This window comes from Papaver somniferum, chromosome 9, assembly GCF_003573695.1.
Source record: "Papaver somniferum cultivar HN1 chromosome 9, ASM357369v1, whole genome shotgun sequence".
NCBI classification, from domain to species: domain Eukaryota; kingdom Viridiplantae; phylum Streptophyta; class Magnoliopsida; order Ranunculales; family Papaveraceae; genus Papaver; species Papaver somniferum.
Window position 1 is genome coordinate 9047634 of NC_039366.1, and position 18526 is coordinate 9066159.

General features: G+C 37.3%; 1 protein-coding gene across 1 annotated transcript; it reads right to left on the minus strand.

Moving 5' to 3' along the window:
- Window positions 1-604: 604 nt before the first annotated feature.
- Window positions 605-1845, minus strand: LOC113311321 (NAC domain-containing protein 92-like). The gene is made up of 2 exons (XM_026560159.1): window positions 1662-1845; window positions 605-1398 (listed from the first exon to the last, which is right to left on the minus strand). The coding sequence occupies exons 1-2, from the start codon at window positions 1843-1845 to the stop codon at window positions 605-607; spliced, it is 978 nt and encodes a 325-aa protein (XP_026415944.1).
- Window positions 1846-18526: the final 16681 nt, after the last annotated feature.

Sequence of the window (18526 nt, forward strand, 5' to 3'; positions counted from 1 at the left end):
TGGGCGGGTTGGTGGGTCGGGTGGGGTGAAGGAAGTTCCTACCCGCAACCGACCCAACATACGGTGGGTTTTCACGTGCCTCACCCATAATCGACCCATACCTAGGTGGGTCGGTTCGGGTAGGTATTTTTCGACGGGTGTGGGTCGGGTCGGCGGGTCGAGTCGGTTATGTGCAGCCCTAGTACTACGCTATTATAATGCCTGCAGAATTAAGCAAGGAACCATATAATTCCTTCATCAGTACATGACACTGTAACTTTTCTTACAAGTTGTAACCAAAAAAAAATCAGATTCTCATCTTTAATATATCGATAGTTTAAAAGAAATAACAGATACATAAACATAAAACCAACAGCATCATCATCAGAAAGAAAAGAGAGATCCAGATCCATAGTAGAGAAATTCAAAGTAACAAAGAAATTATAAGTTGAATATTGTTTTTTAAAAAATATTTTGGACTGCACCCAAGTAACTTCTGGGCTACCTACATACTCCGATTGAGGGGGACCAAACCAGAAACCTCAATTTATATTGTTGGAGATCAAGTCCATGTAGTTCTCTTGCATTACATATGAACTAAAAAATAAAAAATCTCAATATTCTTCTAATCCCACAAATCGTCAAAATTGAAATCGTCTACTGAAAAACTCAATCCTTGATCATTTAATTGATCTATCAGGTCCTTGTTGTTCTCTAGTATCGTCTCCACGTAATCCTCTTGTTGATCTTGTACCGGAAGATACTCCTCTTGTTGATCTTGTACTGGAAGATACTCGTCTTGTTGATCTTGTACTGGAAGATACTCGTCTTGTTGATCTTGTACTGGAAGATACTCGTATTGTTGATCTTGTACTGGAAGATACTCGTATTGTTGATAATGTACTGGAGCTGCTTCTACTTGCAGTTCCTGTGTTATTGGAGATGAGAATTTTGGAGGGGATGAAGTGGCCGTTATGGGTACTGATGTTGCAGGTGTCTTACGGTTGTTATGAATTTGACACAAAACCACTTCATTCCTCTTCTTACTGCAAAAATTACGACCTTCATGTTCGTCGTCGCATAATAAAACGTACTCGTACATTATCCAGTCTGTTTTGACACCAGCATATTTCTTACTACTTGTTTTTCGATCCGCAGGTTCATTCTTTTTGTTGAAGTAGTAAACCAACGTTTTTCTGTATCCGATAATATCATCTGTTGTCTTCCTTTTTTTAGGGTTTTCTTGATTATCAACTGGCGCTGCTCTTCCACGTGTAAGAGTGATTTCTTTGTCACCTTGACTCGCTAACCAATATCCGTCTGGGGTTGTCCGACTAGTTCTTCCGGTGGTTTGAGATGTTCGAGTAGTTGTGGTAAAAAAGTACCATTCAACATCATCCTTTCGCTTTTCAAATGTTTCTGAATTGACATGAAAATAAGAAGAAGAAGAAGAAAGAAAACTAGATTAAGAAACATCCTTGATTAGAGAAACAACGGACAGATCGAACAAGGAGATGTGTGAAACTGAATTTTTGATATCCTCGCTAACATTGTAAGATGCATCTACGTGGAGTTTCAGAAATTCATGCAAGTATAAAAACAAATAAAGATCAAAGCCCTATAAAGAACAAAAAAAAACATGATCGAAACGAAAAAGGCAGGGTTTTAAGAAGTAAACGTACCCGACAGAGTAATCGGATTGTATTTATAAAGATCAACAGAGTTGATCATATTTGGTGGCAACTTCTGGTTCATCACCTTGGGCTTTAAATAATCCAACAATAGTTCTTCATCTGTCGGCTTAAACCTAAAACCTGGTGGTAGCATCATATTCAGATTAACTTCATCTTCAACGCCGCTACTCATTGTTTTCTTAATCTTCTTCTTGTTCCTTAACCCGATTGATTTGATTCTTTAACTTTTGTATTAGAAAACCTGTGACTGCATTATATCTATCAACCGAATCTGTATATATAAGAAAACCTCTAGTTTTGCCTTCTTCTCTTCTGATCAATATAAGGACCGGACCTTGGATATTTATAGACACCGGACCTTGGATATTTATAGACTCCGGACCGACATCAATATATACATAGAAAGTTTTCTGAACCTCTAAATTCGAGACCTCTCCAACTTATTTTTCCAGGTCCACCAAGGAAACCTTCGATAACCTGGTTTCCAACACTGAAGGGTTTAGTGATTTCAAGTGGTTTTTGATTTTATTCTTAGAAAGAGATGATGATGCGGATGCAGAAATCCAGGCACTTGACGCTCAATGGAATGGTCGGGATGTCCTGCAGAAGAAATCCAAAGCGCCTACCAACTAAAGCATATGATTTTCTAGCTAGTTCAGATAAAGAAAACTTGGGATTACCTTGAATCCAGTTTTAGATCTCAATATCTTGCTAGGAAAAATATGTTGAGAGCTCAATTATTTGGACTCAAGAAAGGAAATCTGACTATCATGGTTTATTTACAAAAGATAAAAGAGATTGTAGATTCTCTGGCTGCTATTGGAGAAAAAGTAAGTGATTCTGATCTGTTGGTGTATGCTCTAAATGGATTCGGAAGGGAATATGAGAATTTTGTAATTTCTGTCCAAAATAGGGATACTCCTTATTCTTTTGGTGAATTGAAGGCAAGACTTATTGCTCATGAACACTGGATTAGTGATCAACATAGAGGTAGTATTGTTATCTTTGATTCTTAGAATCCTGCTACTTTTTATGGTAGAAACACAAATGGTTCAGGGTATAATTAAAGTAATGGGAACAAGAAGAGAAATGGGTCTGCTTCAAATTATGGAAATTACAAGAATGCTAATGTTCCTAAGTAAAATGTGCAATTTCCACATACTACTAATGGTGATACAAGAGGTGCTTCTTCATCTAATGGTGATTCCAGAAGAGGGCAATGGGACTTCTCTCAAGTAGAATGTCAAATTTGTAGGAAGAAAGACCATTATGCCAGTAGATGTCACTTTAGGTATTATCCACCACCAACTACTGGTTTTGTGGGAGTTTTTGATTCTTCTCTTCAACAGAAAAATGAAAATAATAGTGGAAATGGCAGTGCTAGTACTTCATAGGATTTTTCTGGTTTGAATATGAGTGTGATGGCAGCAAATGATGATCCTTCCAGCTCAACTGTTATAGTATTTTTCGTGCGGTAAATAAGATATTCGTTGCTCGGACTTGAAAAGATTTTTAAAACAAAAATATATACAAAATTTGTCACAGGATCAAGAGATACTAGGACTCAGGATGTCACCAATTCTTATACTCATGCGATTCAATTATTAATTCTAGACAATTAAAGCTTATATTGATAACAAATATCGACTCTTACTTTGCCAAAAATAGATTTTGTAAAGTATTATATGTAAATCATAAGCATGATGCATCAAGAATCTCATGGATTAAGCATACATCATCAGACAAAATCACAAATAATCAATAAAAATCAGAATTCCATTCATAATAGTGCAAATAGTCATAAAAGAATTAAATAAAAATTACTCATGCATAAAGAATGGTTTCTTCCATCATCCCAGTATTGGGGTTTAGCTATTCATCTTAATCATACACTCAAAATATTAATTCAAAGATCAAAGTGTGATCAAAAGAGTCAAAAGTTATAAAACAGTGGTTCTGTGACCCACAAAATACGTCCAGAAAGAAACGATACCAGGGAACTGCAGTAAAACAACAACATTCCGCTGCTGCTGTTGACGCTGCGGAAAATAAGACTTCTCTGTGCAGTCTGTTCTTCGTGTTCTTCAAGGTCCTCTAATGGCAGCAGCAGCAGCAGGTGGGAATTGATGTTAATCCTTCTTCTTCGCTCCTCTGTGTCCCAAACCTTCCCCAAACTCTTGATAAACTTTCTATGACCTAAACCCACTCTTATATAGTCCTCAAATCCCCCAAAAGTCTCTACTAACAACGACCATTCTTTTTATTCTTCTCCGCATGCAGTTGAGAGAAAATCTCTCTTGTGACTCTCTACGCGTGCTGTTAGCTATGAAATAGCAACAAAACTATTCTTAGGACTTTAACATGACCAAGTGTGTGTATTTCCAGCGTGAAAGTCTCCCAAAAATCTCTCACAAAATATTTGAAGCTAAACAGAACTTACGTGTCCTGTTTGAGCTTTGATCTCTTCTCCCGGCTTATCCAACCCAATTGGTTGGGTTAAATTGCTTGTAACAGGCCTGTTTAGTCATATCACACCCAATCCAACCAAAGTTACGACTGAATATCCCTAGAATCACGTCAGAATCCGATCTCCAAATCTGCCAGTTCTGTAACATGCTTTCCCGTCAAAAATGCATTTTTGAAAACGTGAAGAAATGTGACCTTCCCCTATCCAGTCCCGGTGTCCCTTTAGAAGATGCCTGGATATGGGTCATCCCTTAGTAATTAGGTTACCCCTTATCCAAAGTGAGATTCCGTATAGTAATTTTCTCCCGCGAGCGCAAAAATCATTTTTTTAGCCAATTTCGCCGCAAAAGCTTATTTCTCCAAAAATACCTATAGGGACATAAAAAGCCATAATAAATATAAAATCGAGCACTAATAATATATACAATTGAGATTATATAAGACACAGAAATGTGCCTATCAAATACCCCCAAACTTATTATTTGCTAGTCCTCGAGCAAATCAAATAGAAAATAAAATCCTAACTCACTGTCGCAGGCATCGTCGATTGCATTTAGCGTATGCAACAATCCTTTAAACCCCTAGGTGGCCCTAGTGGCCGAGTTATAGTCTCGGGAGGGCTTACAAGAGATATATTAATACTCCAGACCCTAGCTATCTACAACGAACCTTGGAAGGCACTAAAGAATTTCCTTGGTTGGCATACTTATTGACTACAAGAGGAAGTACCCTGATGCGAAATTCCAATTGATGTACACGAGTTTGCACTCAAGCATACTAAAATTCATATATAAGTGACAGAGCTCTACTCAGATAGTTGCACTATGGACATCATATTCGGAGTCAAAACTAATCACATGGATAGATCAAGAGATGGATATAGAAAAATAGATGGTTTTGATGTTTACTAAGTGAACGGCGTTTCCCATATCTGTCTGAAGGCCTCCGCCAAAATGAACCTATCCTAATGGATTGAGATACTAGTCTGACTAATATCAACACACTGGCATATACAAGGGTACCAGTGGTCGATAACCTAACTCTAGGTCAACACAACTGGCATATACAAGGGTACCAGTGGTCGACTTTATTGAATTTATTCCTTTTGGTCAAATGGTCTGGTCTCAATTTTTTTTTTTTTTTTTTTTTTTTTTTTCTACTTTTTTTTCATTTTTTTTTTCAACTTTTTTTTTTCATTTTTTTTTCAACTTTTTTTTTTGGTATCTCAATCACTCTAATTCACCCTAGCATTGGTAACAACTTGAATCGTGGCCCCACCTATCACTTAGAGAAACATAGTTTAAAAACAAAAAAAATAAAAATAGAAGTGAAAAGGACTCAACGAGATATGGTGAAACTATCATGTTATTTCTAACACCTGAGCTCTGTGCTTTTATGAATAGACTCTTTAGATGTTTCCATCTAATCAGATTGGTTCCTCAACTCCTACAACCAAAATGCTTCCATCCACTTAGATTGTTAGTGCATCCTAAAGGCATAAATTTCTAAGCTCTGGAGTTTATTTATTCATACTGCAACTAAAAAGTTTCTCCCATACCCCCAAACTTAAATCTAACATTGTCCTCAATGTTCTAAAGATGAAATTAAAAGCATGAACAAGGAGAAACTGTTACCATTTGAAGCAAAAGAGTAAGGAAGATATTACCGTGTTGCATGAGATTGGGTTACCTCCCAAGAAGTGCTAAGTTTAAAGTCTTCAGCCAGACATAGAAAAGGTTTAGTCAACTCGAACCGTATAACAGTAGCCGGAATAACTGTGGGTCTTTAAAACCAAAAAGAGCTGACAAAAGGAAACTGCAGTGAACCAAGAAAATGTACAAGACTAGCATGCCCTTACCTAGTTTCTGGATAACTATCGCTAATTGCGGTTCAGGTTCAGGTTCTATGAAGGGTCTAAATAGACTATTTTCCTCGGATGCATTTCCTCATAGGTAGATCCAAATTATTAGGTCCTAGAGTCTGGAAAAACTCAGATAAGAACTGGAATCACAAAATAACCTAAATAATTTAGGATCCTCTAAGTCAATTGGTATGACTTACATAGTTGACCACAGTCAGAGTAGTGGTCATTCTGAAGCAAATGTGTCGATTCTAATTTCCTAAAGTACTTAGGCTTAGTCTCAGAACTTAATAAGTGACACATTTGAAATCTATACGTTCCCACAATTGGAAGAAAACTATTTGGTGGGAAAACAAAGTCAATCTGGGTATCATAGCCTGGGCAAACCACATCAACCAGAGGATGGGTTTCTAACGACTGAACTTTTTGGACATCATTAGGTTCGGGAAACGAGTATGAAGTAATCTTGTAAATGGTTGAGGCATGATATCAAGTCCTATGTGGGGACTTTCTGAGAGTTAAAGGTAAGGCACTAGGAAGTGATAATCACCCCCAAACTTAGAGTTTTCAGTGTCTCTAGATAGACTAGTCACTCTAATTTCTAATTTCTATCTTCAGATCCTTAAAATATCAAGATTCTTCTAAGTTTTATCAGGTAGTGCATCTTTACTCATCTCTACGGGTCTATCTTCTTCTTCCAAGACTATTGTTTCTAAGTCGCTAGACTCTAAAACAGTATTTTCGAATGAACCCGTTCCTCTAAACCACTATCGGCTTCGTAATCAAAAGGAAAACTACATCGTCTAAAACGGTGGTATCCCTAATCAAATCCTCGTCCTTTTGAATAGGTGAATAATCATAAAAATTATTTGGATTTGAAGTAGAAATAATATAATCACTATAAAGCTCAATTGGATTACTAGATTCCTGATCACTATGCCTACATATTTCAGATTCTTCATCACTACTATCCTCATCATCATAATAGTACGAAGATGATTGAACCTTATCTAAATAAGTAGTGTTACCAATTATAACCTCGTTATCTTGATTATGTGAAAAACTATCTTCATTCTCAAGGGTATTATTGGATACACTATATTGGCAATTCAAGTTATTTCGAGCAATACTTTCATTCGTCTCTAACTCAAGTCTACGTGTCGACTCAGCTATCCTCTCAAGGGTCTCTTCCAAAGAAAGTTCCCTTAGTGTAGGATCTAAGTTTTGAGTTAATCTATTGAGGATATCTTCTGCCGATTCAGTTGTTGTTGCAGTTCTTTCGTCCATAACTACATTATTCACCTCATCTAATTTATTCGTCGATTCAGCTAACTGACGTGATGACTCAGCTAAATTCCTGAGAGTCTCTTCTAGAGAAGGAATAGGAACTGAAGGATCATAATTAGGACTACTTTTCAATAGTTTGATTGTATCCTCTAGAGACGAAGAACTAGTACTATAATATTCTTGCTCGTATGACTGATGCACGTGCGGATAGTAATTGGGCTCACCATGGTAGGACCCATAACCTTCAAAAGGTTGGCGTTCCCAACCACTATTCACACTATGGTCATAATAATGTCCATATTGTTCAGTTGGATAATTATATTCATTATGATGGCTATTATAATACCAGTTCGACATTCTTAATTGCAAGGGAATTCTACACAATCACAAACAAGGCTGACTCGACCAAATCAAACCTATAAAATCTAGCAAACAACAAGCATGAAGGCTCCACTTAGATTGTTTCTAGACCAGCTTCTATTCCTTCGAAAAGAAATTCGTTACAATTTGAGCACACCCCTCTGGAATCAATCCGAGTAAAAGTAAGTTGAATTGAGGCGAGGGAAGCTCAGTGGATCTTTGATACCCAAGGCCTCACCGCTATCACAAGGCGGCGCAGTCACGCATTCAACTCACAGAAACCATCATGAACTTTGAAGTGTGCTTAAAGAGCAACCAATATTTTTCGAACGAGTTTCCTATTAAGCTCGTTACCCTATCGGTCTCGTTGTATTCCAAATTTTAAATCTTAGGTTCACGTTCGGTTTTGTTTTCCTAAGACGGGAAAGAAGGAAACGGTGATGAAATCCGAGTCCTTATCTTGATTTGGCCAGGCCTTTCCCTTTACTAGGAAATTAAAAACAGTCCAAATTCGTCCTCAATCAATGAATCACCTTAAGGAATACAGTAACTCACTTACAGGAGATTCGCGAGTGTTTCGATGGACTTACCTCCCGTACCAGACGGGGGATGAACCGTTGAAGTCGACTCGGGACACGACTCCTATGTCATGTACGAACCCGAGGGGCCGAGACGATATTGTAATCGTCGTCCTTCCCTGCAAACAGTTTGTATTTAATTTTTTTATATAACCCTTCCGTAGGGTTAAAAAATAAAAAAAAATGTCCAAAAGTCCAGAATAAAGTCCAAATAAAAAGTCCAAAAATTACAAAAATTCTGAAAAATAAAGCCTATTTACAAATTCTAAAAAAAATAAATAAAATCTATATACAAAAAAAAAATAATAATAATAAAAATTAAATCCTAAAAAAAAAATTATGTCTTTTTTTTCTTCTCTTTTAGCTTTTAGCTTTAAGATTTTTGTTCCCAAGTCCTTAGTATTCCACTTCGAACCTGTAAATCAAAGACACAAAAAGAAACGTAAAAAGGAACAAATAATAATAAATAAAAAAAATTAAACCTAAAAACAAATCTATATACAAGTCCGCGTCGGCGGCGCCATTTTATTATAGTATTTTTCGTGCGGTAAATAAGATGTTCGTTGCTCGGACTTGAAAAGATTTTTAAAACAAAAATATATATAAAATTTGTCACAGGATCAAGAGATACTAGGACTCAGGATGTCACCAATTCTTATACTCATGCGATTCAATTATTAATTCTAGACAATTAAAGCTTATATTGATAACAAATATCGACTCTTGCTTTGCCAAAAATAGATTTTGTAAAGTATTATATGTAAATCATAAGCATGATGCATCAAGAATCTCATGGATTAAGCATACATCATCAGACAAAATCAAAAATAATCAATAAAAATCATAATTCCATTCATAATAGTGCAAATAGTCATAAAAGAAATAAATAAAAATTACTCATGCATAAAGAATGGTTTCTTCCATCATCCCAGTATTGGGGTTTAGCTATTCATATTAATCATACACTCAAAATATTAACTCAAAAATCAAAGTGTGATCAAAAGAGTCAAAAGTTATAAAACAGTGGTTCTGTGACCCACAAAATACGTCCAGAAAGAAACGATACCAGGTAAATGCAGTAAAACAACGACACTCCGCTGCGGCTGTTGACGCTGCGGAAAATAAGACTGCTCTGTGCAGTCTGTTCTTCGTGTTCTTCAAGGTCCTCTAATGGAAGCAACAGCAGGTGGGATTTGATGTTAATCCTTCTTCTTCGCTCCTCTGCGTCCCAAACCTTCCCCAAACTCTTGAAAAACTTTCTATGACCTAAACCCACTCTTATCTAGTCCTCAAATCCCCCAAAAGTCTCTACTAACAGCGACCATTCTTTTTATTCTTCTCCGCATGCAGTTGAGAGAAAATCTCTCCTGTGACTCTCTACGCGTGTTGTTAGCTATGAAATAGCAACCAAACTATTCTTAGGACTTTAACATGACCAAGTGTGTGTATTTCCAGCGTGAAAGTATCCCAAAAATCTTTCACAAAATATTTGAAGCTAAACAGAACTTACGTGTCCTGTTTGAGCTTTGATCTCTTCTTCCGGCTTATCCAGCCCAATTGGTTGGGTTAAATTGCTTGTAACAGGCCTGTTTAGTCATATCACACCCAATCCAACCAAAGTTAACGATTGAATATCCCTAGAATCACGTCAGAATCCGATCTCCAAATCTGCCAGTTCTGTAAAAATGCATTTTTGAAAACGTGAAGAAATGTGACCTTCCCCTATCCAGTCCCGGTGTCCCTTTAGCAGATGCCTGGAAATGGGTCACCCCTTAGTAATTAGGTTACCCCTTATCCAAAGTGAGAGTCTGTATAGTAATTTTCTCCCGCAAGCGCAAAAACCACTTCTTTAGCCAATTTCGCCGCAAAAACTTATTTCTCCAAAAATACTTACAGGGAGATAAAAAGCCATAATAAATATAAAATCGAGCACTAATAATATATATAATTGAGATTATATAAGAAACAAAAATGTGTCTATCATCAGCTCAATGGCTTTCTGATTCTGGTGCATCTGCATATATGACCGGTGATTCTTCATTACTTCAGAATACTTCTACTTACAAGGGAAAGAGGAATGTTGTCATTGGAAATGGTAAGTCCTTACCTATATCTTTAACTGGTACTTCTTCTTTATGCACTCCTACTAAAAATTTCAATTTGCATAATATGCTTCATGTACTAGATATGAAACAAAATCTATTATCTATATGACAGTTCACTACTGATAATCGTTGCTATTTTAGACTTGATCCTAAAGGATATGAGATTAGAGACTTGTTCACTGATGTTGTTTTAGCAAAAGGTAGAATAGTGAATAATCTTTATCTTATATCTTCTACATCTTTTCATCATGCCTTTTTTCTTTGAATGCATCCCTAGAGTTGTGGCATTCAAGATTAGGACATCCATCTACTAAAATTATTCATCGTCTTAATTATACCAAAAATATTGTTCTTACTTCTTCAAAGACCACCTCTTTATGTCATCCTTGTCAAATTTCCAAAAGTAAGAGATTGCCTTTTCAAACCTCTTTATCTCATGCTCTTAGTCCTTTATCTTTAATACACTGTGATGAATGGGGACCTTCTCCAGTTTTCTCTTTGCAAGGTTATAGATATTATATTCTCTTTGCAGATGATTTTAGTAGGTTTCATTGGATATATCCAATGGAACTAAAATCTGATGTCTTGAAATGCTTTGTTCATTTTAAAACATTAACTGAAAATCTGTTTTCTACCAAAATTAAATATTTTCAAACTGATGGTGCTAGTGAACTTATCAAAGGTCCATTAGGCAATTATCCTACTGAAAATGGGATTGATGTTAGAGTTTCTTGTCCAAAAACACCAGAGCAAAATGGACTAGTTGAAAGAAAACATAGGCATATAACTGAAATGGGAAATACCTTACTTTTCAATTCTTTCTGTCCAAAATATTATTGGTTTGATGCATTTTTAACAGCTACATATCTTATAAATAGGACTCCTACTCCTATTCTTAAAAATAAGTCACCTTTAGAGGTTTTGTTCAACACTTCCCCTGATTACAATTTTCTTAAAGTCTTTGGTATCGTTTGTTATCCCTTCTTAGGAAAGTCTAAACAAAATAAACTCTCACCTAAATCAGTAAGGTGTAAGGGTGCACAGGAACCGAGCCGGACCGACGTACCGTCCCGGAACCGTACCTGTTTTTGTCCCGAACCGAGAAAGGGGGTACAGGTACCGGTCCGAAAAATAGGAACCGAGGCTAGGGAGGTACAGGTACTCGGCCCTACCCATATCCCGTGTCGAACTGTACCGAGTGTACCGATCATTTCTGATCGTTAGATTTAATTTCTATCTAATCTAACGATGGTAGATATCTAGTATATATAGGACTGAATTTAGGGTTAGAAACATAAGTGATTCATTTTCTTTTTCCTTTTTCTTCTTCGCCGCTATCCTGTCCTGAGTCTTGATGAGTGCTAAAAAGGGCATATTTCTATATATTTTCTTGGCATTTAACTCATCTTTTGTGCATTAATTCTACATTTTATCCCATATTCTGTATTTTCATTGTTTTCAAGAATAAATATTTTTATTAATTAATTTTGTATTTCTAGGTTGTTAATAAAGACTAGATGAGTTGCGGAGCAGAAAAGTGGTGAAAAGCCGGGAGGAATTACACAAGGAAGCCGCGAAGAGTGTTATGCACACGACCAAAAGGCTAGAAGTGGGCTTGAAGAGGAAGAAATTGTTCTTAAAGAAGAAATGGGCTCATAATTATCCCAAGCCCAACTTATCTACCAAACCAAAACCCAAATCCATAACCCACTTCTCATGTAGCCGTCAGATTGGATCCATATCATCATCCAACGGTCGCCTCCTCTTCGTGCATCAAAGTCTGAAATTCCTGACCAACACTACAACACCTAACTCCATCTCACGCCGTTAGTTTCGTTGTATCTCTTCATCCGAGGGTCGCTGAAGGCTATGTTCCATTTTATCGTTCGATGCATTTCAGATGTATCGATCAAACGCCTATCACTCGCCTAACATCGAAATCTGATGAGCCCGCCTCACACTCGAACAACCTAACCCTATACCCATCGCCAAACACTCCCCTCCTTCTTTCCATCGACTCCATCTTCTCCATTCCTCTACAGACGCCATACCACCACCTTTTCCACCACCTGCTCCGCCACCAACTCTCTGCCACTACCACAACCACCACTAACTCCACTTACCACCAACCCTAAGTCCATCATCACCTCTATGTCTCTCAACTAGCCTTTTCAATTTCACATCGCCCCAAACCCTAGCCGTTTGTGTGTGAAATTGGAGAGAATAGTTGGTAGGCATCAATGGACAAATTGAAGGCATGGGAAGACACGGAAGACGCAATAGAAGAATGGGTCGACGTTATTGAGTGTTTTCAGAAAGTAGGTATGATTTAATTTTGATTTCTTTGAAACCCTAATTCTGATATTTTGGGGATTCTAGGGTTAGACGTGTGAAACTATAAATTGAGACCTTGGGTTGTTGTATAAGGCATACCTGGACTATCCAGTGTGTCATTAGGTTTAGGTTTAGTCTTTCTTTGTTTTCCAATTTCAATTTTTGCTTCACTGTTTAGTTCTTAGGTTTTGTTTAAATTTTAATATCTTTAATTCAATATCAGTTCATGTGAATGTGTTGTTCAAATTCTGTCAATGTTAATCACCATGTTTGTTATGTTCTAATCCATGTTATGTTTGTGTTAAGCTCTATGTATGTAATGTTTCTTCACATGATCATGTAATTTCCCTGTTTAAACCTTAGAGAAGACCATTGAACCATGATGGTTAGCCATTAGGATAGTTTTTGTTGAACTCAAAATAGCTTAGGCTAGTTAGATTCCTAAAAGCCCAACTGACTTGTGATTAGTGGTGCTGTAAGAAGACCACTAATGCTAGGGGTCAGTGGTGTATCTAAGGGGTTAATTAGCTACATTAATTAGTAATCCACTGCCTACTTGACCTGTGATTGCCTGTGCCTTAAACAGACAGCCAATACTAGGGGTTATCTAAGGCTGTAAGGTTAGTTAACTAGCCATATGACAAAAACATGACCTAGGCAAACTAGCTAGGTGAAAGATAATTCTCATCCATCTCCATACACTTCATTCCCATCCACAATTTCTCTCCCATGTTCTGTTTTGGTTAAGTTTTTCTTATTCATTGCCACTGATTTTTCTTTGTTCCTTTGCCACTGTCACTCACTGCTTCTTTGGCTCATTGCCACTGTCACTAGCTCAGAATTAGCTAGGAAACTTCAACTCACACACACCTTGTCTCTGTGGATCGACCCGTACTTGCACATTTGCCACTTTCGACACCGTGCACTTGCGGTTATAATTTGTAGGACCTTTTAGAAGCCTACCAAGTTTTTGGCGCCGCTGCCGGGGACTTGGATGCCGTGTTTTTGAAGTTTTTCTTGCTGTTCTTTGCATACTCATACCTGCTGTGTAGTTCTGATAAGCATCTTAATGTACTCATCTTGCATATTGCATCTGTAGCTGTAACTTAGTACCACCTCTAGTGCATCTGCATCATTTGCATAATCTCTTCTCCTTTGCTTCAACTGCATCATTCTGGGAACTGAACCTCTTCTCTGAGTTGCCAGGTGCTTGTGGTGCTGCTGTTGCAGCCTATTGCTGCTGAATTGCTCATGTTGCTGAAGCTGTTGCCCCTGCTGTTGTTGCTGTGACCTTGCTGTGAGGCTGAGAACAAACCTCTGGTGCTGTTGTGCTGCTGTGAAGCCCAAATAGAGCTGAGCTGCTTCTCCTGCTGCTGCTCCTGGTCCTGCTGCTGTGCCTCAGCTGTTGTTGCTGTGCAAAGGCAAGCTGTTGCTGCTGTGCAAAGGCAAGCTGCTGCTACCCCCTGCTGGTCCTGCTGTTGCTATGATCCAAAGCCCAACTGGGCCTCAGAAAAGCCAAAGCTAAGGATGATCCAAATCCCAACTGGGCTTTTGCAACCAAACTGAACAGCTGGGCTGTGCTTCAAAGGTAAGTCTAAACCCATTAAGAGAACCCAAACTGTGGGCTTCCATTTTTCTTGTGGGCCTGTAATATTAAACCCAATGTTTGGGCGTATATTTTCTGTTGGGTTTGTAATTAATTACCTGTGGGCTTGACCCAACAACATTTGTAAAACGTTTTCAAAAGCCCAAGTGGGCCTTGTTCTTCAACAGACTGAGAGCCCAACAGCCAAAAACCCAGTTGGGCCTCACACTTCAGTCACTGAAAACCCAGAACCCAGCTGAACTCAGTTGGGCTTCGTTAGTTTCTGGGCTTGCTGAAGTCGTTAGTGGGCCGTGTACCCAAACTCTAGGCCGAGAGTTGGGCTCTGTTTCACAACAATTTTTTCCAAAACCCAACAGTGGGCTTGGCCTTTTTTTCCCATTAAGTCCAAATTTTCTAAAACCCATTAAAAACCAAATGTTTCCCCACAAAAACCAAATGTTTTTCATTCCCACAAAAACCAAAATTTTCCCAAAAATCCAAACCCATTAAAACCAAATAGTGTGCTTTGTAACATAGTTACTTAGCTTGTGAGCTCAATCATGTCTAGATCTTGGTCTACAGTTGGGGAATACAACAAATCCCTTAGAGAACTTGCGTGTGGACATACTTCACGTTATGAACCTCACATAGACCATGATGTCAATAGTCATAGGAATTATTATGGACATTTTCAAAGTCCCAAGCCTCAATACATGAACCCTAATGACTATTCACACATGCATCATTCGCCACAACGTGAAAATGAACATTTTGCTAATACCTCCCTCACACAATCATCTCTTGTGGATCAATTAGAAGCTCGAATCGCAGCTTTAGAAATGCAATCACATGAGGAATCTGTCACATCTAATTTTCTTAGGCAACCTGAAATCTATGCATGTCCCGCATGTGGTAGTTTAGACCACCCTGTTGAGAATTGTCATATTTTGCATAATTTTAGGCAATCTAGAGAAAATCCAAGGTATGAAATGCCCATAAATTGTGAGAATGGTAGTCATTGGGACCATAATCAATCCTTTGAGGGTTGCGATCAATCTTTTATAAACCCTAATGACCATGCACACATGTACCAATCACCACAATTTGAACATGAAGAATTTTGTACTCCCATGAATTTAGACTCTACCACAGAAGCTTTCAGACTCAGTGAGCAAAACTTCGATAGATCTACATCACGAATTCAGGCATATTTAGATCAGATTTTGCTTCACCTACAAAAGGAGGAAATTCATGAGGAAATTTATGTTGTCCCTAATGAAGTGTCTAGTCCCATTCATGTAAATGATGTTGAATATGAACCTAATTTATAGGAACATGAATCGACTAATGACACCACCACTTTTAATGAGGACCAATATGCATGCTACCATGATGATGATTATGATGATATGTTAGAAGAACATGAAAATATTGTGGAACCTGTTGGTTCAATAACATATGGCTTCTCGCCCTAGACCTTCATGAATGTTGTTTTTTCTAATACTCATTGTAATTCATATGATTTTGATATTGACATGGGATTCGTACAATTATTCTGTGAAGATGAGCATGACATAGGAATAGTTGAATCTTCTGTAGACACTAATGTTATTATGCATGAAAATATAAGTGATGTGTCTGATTCTCTACCTAGGTCACATTGTGATATTTCTCCTGATTTGCCGATGCATGAGAATGAATCTGTTGATGATGTTGATGACTCTGATTGTGATCTTGCCAATTTTTTTGATGATTGTGAACATGTTGTGACACTTGTAGAAGACTTAGGAGATGTTGATGTGATTAATAATGATGTGCCTATCGTCCTACATAAGTCACAATCTGATGGCCTTCCACCCAACCTAGATTTGGTTTGTACCCATATTGTCAAACCGATTTTTCTGAGAGTCCCTAATCTAGGTTTGGAACTGTGTGCTTCCCAAGTCCTTTTGGAATATTTTGCATCTAAGTATAATATCTTTGAGGAGCCACAGTTGGAATTAGCATGTTTGCCCGTCCCTACCAAAGTTCATTTCGAGCTAGACCTTGTGCATGATGAACCTCCAAAACTGCGAGATTTTGTATCCAAAATTTTATCTGTTGAAAAATCCAGGTTTGGGGGTAGCTCATTTTGTTTCACAGCTTCACTTGCATGCCTATCATATTATTATTGTGTGAAGCTGTTGAAACCTCTACACTTTGTCTTTTGGGTTGATCCTCAACTCTTTAGATTGTTAGTGTATGGTGAATTTTTTGTATATAATCCAGTAGATAAAAATTTTAAAAATCCTTTTGTTCCTTTTGTATATATTTTGCTAATCCAATATGATCTCGGCTGACATATGTTGGATTCTTGCCTTGAATAGCGGAGTTCTAATCTTGCTTTCGCCGAAATCGGGTATTCTCTTTCCTTTTTCTCTACTCAACATGATCCTCTTCATATGTTGTATTATAATTTTGTTCATATTTTGAAACATTGAGGACAATGTTTAGTTTAGGTTTGGGGGTGAAAAGTAGATACTTTGATAATATGCCATAATTGAAAACAAGAACTCCTTCTTTTTGAAAAAATTTAAAAATTCCAAAAAATTAAAAAAAAAAAAATATATGTTGTATGAAAAAAAAAAATTATTAAAAAATCATAAAAAATGGAGCTCATTTACCTTGAAATGTTGACTCTTGTGCAAATATGTAATTATTAGGAGTCTTAGTCTAGATATTTAGGCACCCTGATTCTAGCACAATTCACATAGTGATAAGAAACTTGCACGCGCACGATCTACCAATACATGTATAGCCTCGATCTTCAAGGTGTTTGATAGGAAGTTAGATTGCCAATCACTTTAGAATACTGAATGAGACTTGACTAGCTTGTTCTTTGGTTGGCTGGGATAGAAGTTGGAGGATACGTTAAGAAAAGCAACCATAGAATTTGACCGGATGCATTCGATAAGGGCCACCTCTTGCTAAGAGTCATGTAATTATGTTTTTCTTTTTGTTCATGTATCAAAAGTGTCATTTTGTTGTAAAGATCAAAGTTATTTCTTCAAAAAAAAAATCAGAAAAAAAAAATTTAAAAAAAAAAAAAAAAATCAATCAAGTATTTATTCCATGTTTTGTCATGTTAAAGACAATATTCTCTCTTGTTCCAAAAATAAAAGAGAGTAATCAATGTAAATAAGAGTCATGTAAAGAGTCATCTTTTTGTTGTAAATAGTCTTGTAATAAGCAAGGAGGGTGCAGCCATCGATGTATAACGCGGGTAAACTGAAATATCACCAACTCATTGAGTGAACATTCACAATTCTCGTAAAGCCGGACAGCTAGCTTGGCTTAGAATTCGGTTCTTAGCCTAAAAACTATCTCTTGGTGATTAGTAGTCATAACTTCAGATCTTTCTTTACACATGTGTAGATACACTTTACACTCTTATCACATGTCTTTATTTGTTATCAGTGCTAGGATTGTGCCTTTGATAGCTAGATTGACATCTCCATTTTGCTGTGAGCTTAAACTGACTTGCACATGTCACATTTGATGGAATCTGAGCTTATATTTTGACCTAGAACTTTGTAGGTACGTTCTAAGCAAACCTTCACGAGACTTCACTCGTCCACTAGGGACACTTAGTGGTTTAAAAGGCTTAGTGCATACGCTAAATGCATTCGAGAGACCAGCAACAGTGGTATAGGTAGGATTTCCTTAGTTTTGTTTTACTTGAGGACAAGTAAAATTCAGGTTTGGGGGTATTTGATGAGTGCTAAAAAGTGCATATTTCTATATATTTTTCTTGGCATTTAACTCATCTTTTGTGCATTAATTCTACATTTTATCCCATATTCTGTATTTTCATTGTTTTCAAGAATAAATATTTTTATTAATTAATTTTGTATTTCTAGGTTGTAAATAAAGACTAGATGAGTTGCGGAGCAGAAAAGTGGTGAAAAGCCGGGAGGAATTACACAAGGAAGCCGCGAAGAGTGTTATGCACAAGACCAAAAGGCTAGAAGTGGGCTTGAAGAGGAAGAAATTGTTCTTAAAGAAGAAATGGGCTCAGAATTATCCCAAGCCCAACTTATCTCCCAAACCAAAACCCAAATCCATAACCCACTTCTCATGTAGCCGTCAGATTGGATCAATATCATCATCCAACGGTCGCCTCCTCTTCGTGCATCAAAGTCTGAAATTCCTGACCAACACTACAACACCTAACTCCATCTCACGCCGTTAGTTTCGTTGTATCTCTTCATCCGACGGTCGCTGAAGGCTATGTTCCA

Excerpts from the sequence above, each read along its gene's own strand:
- LOC113311321 (XM_026560159.1), bottom strand. The coding sequence starts at position 1,845 with ATGAGTAGCGGCGTTGAAGATGAAGTTAATCTGAATATGATGCTACCA. Across the intron at positions 1,399-1,661 it reads CAATCCGATTACTCTGTCGG|AAACATTTGAAAAGCGAAAG; the intron begins GTACGTTTACTT and ends ATGTCAATTCAG.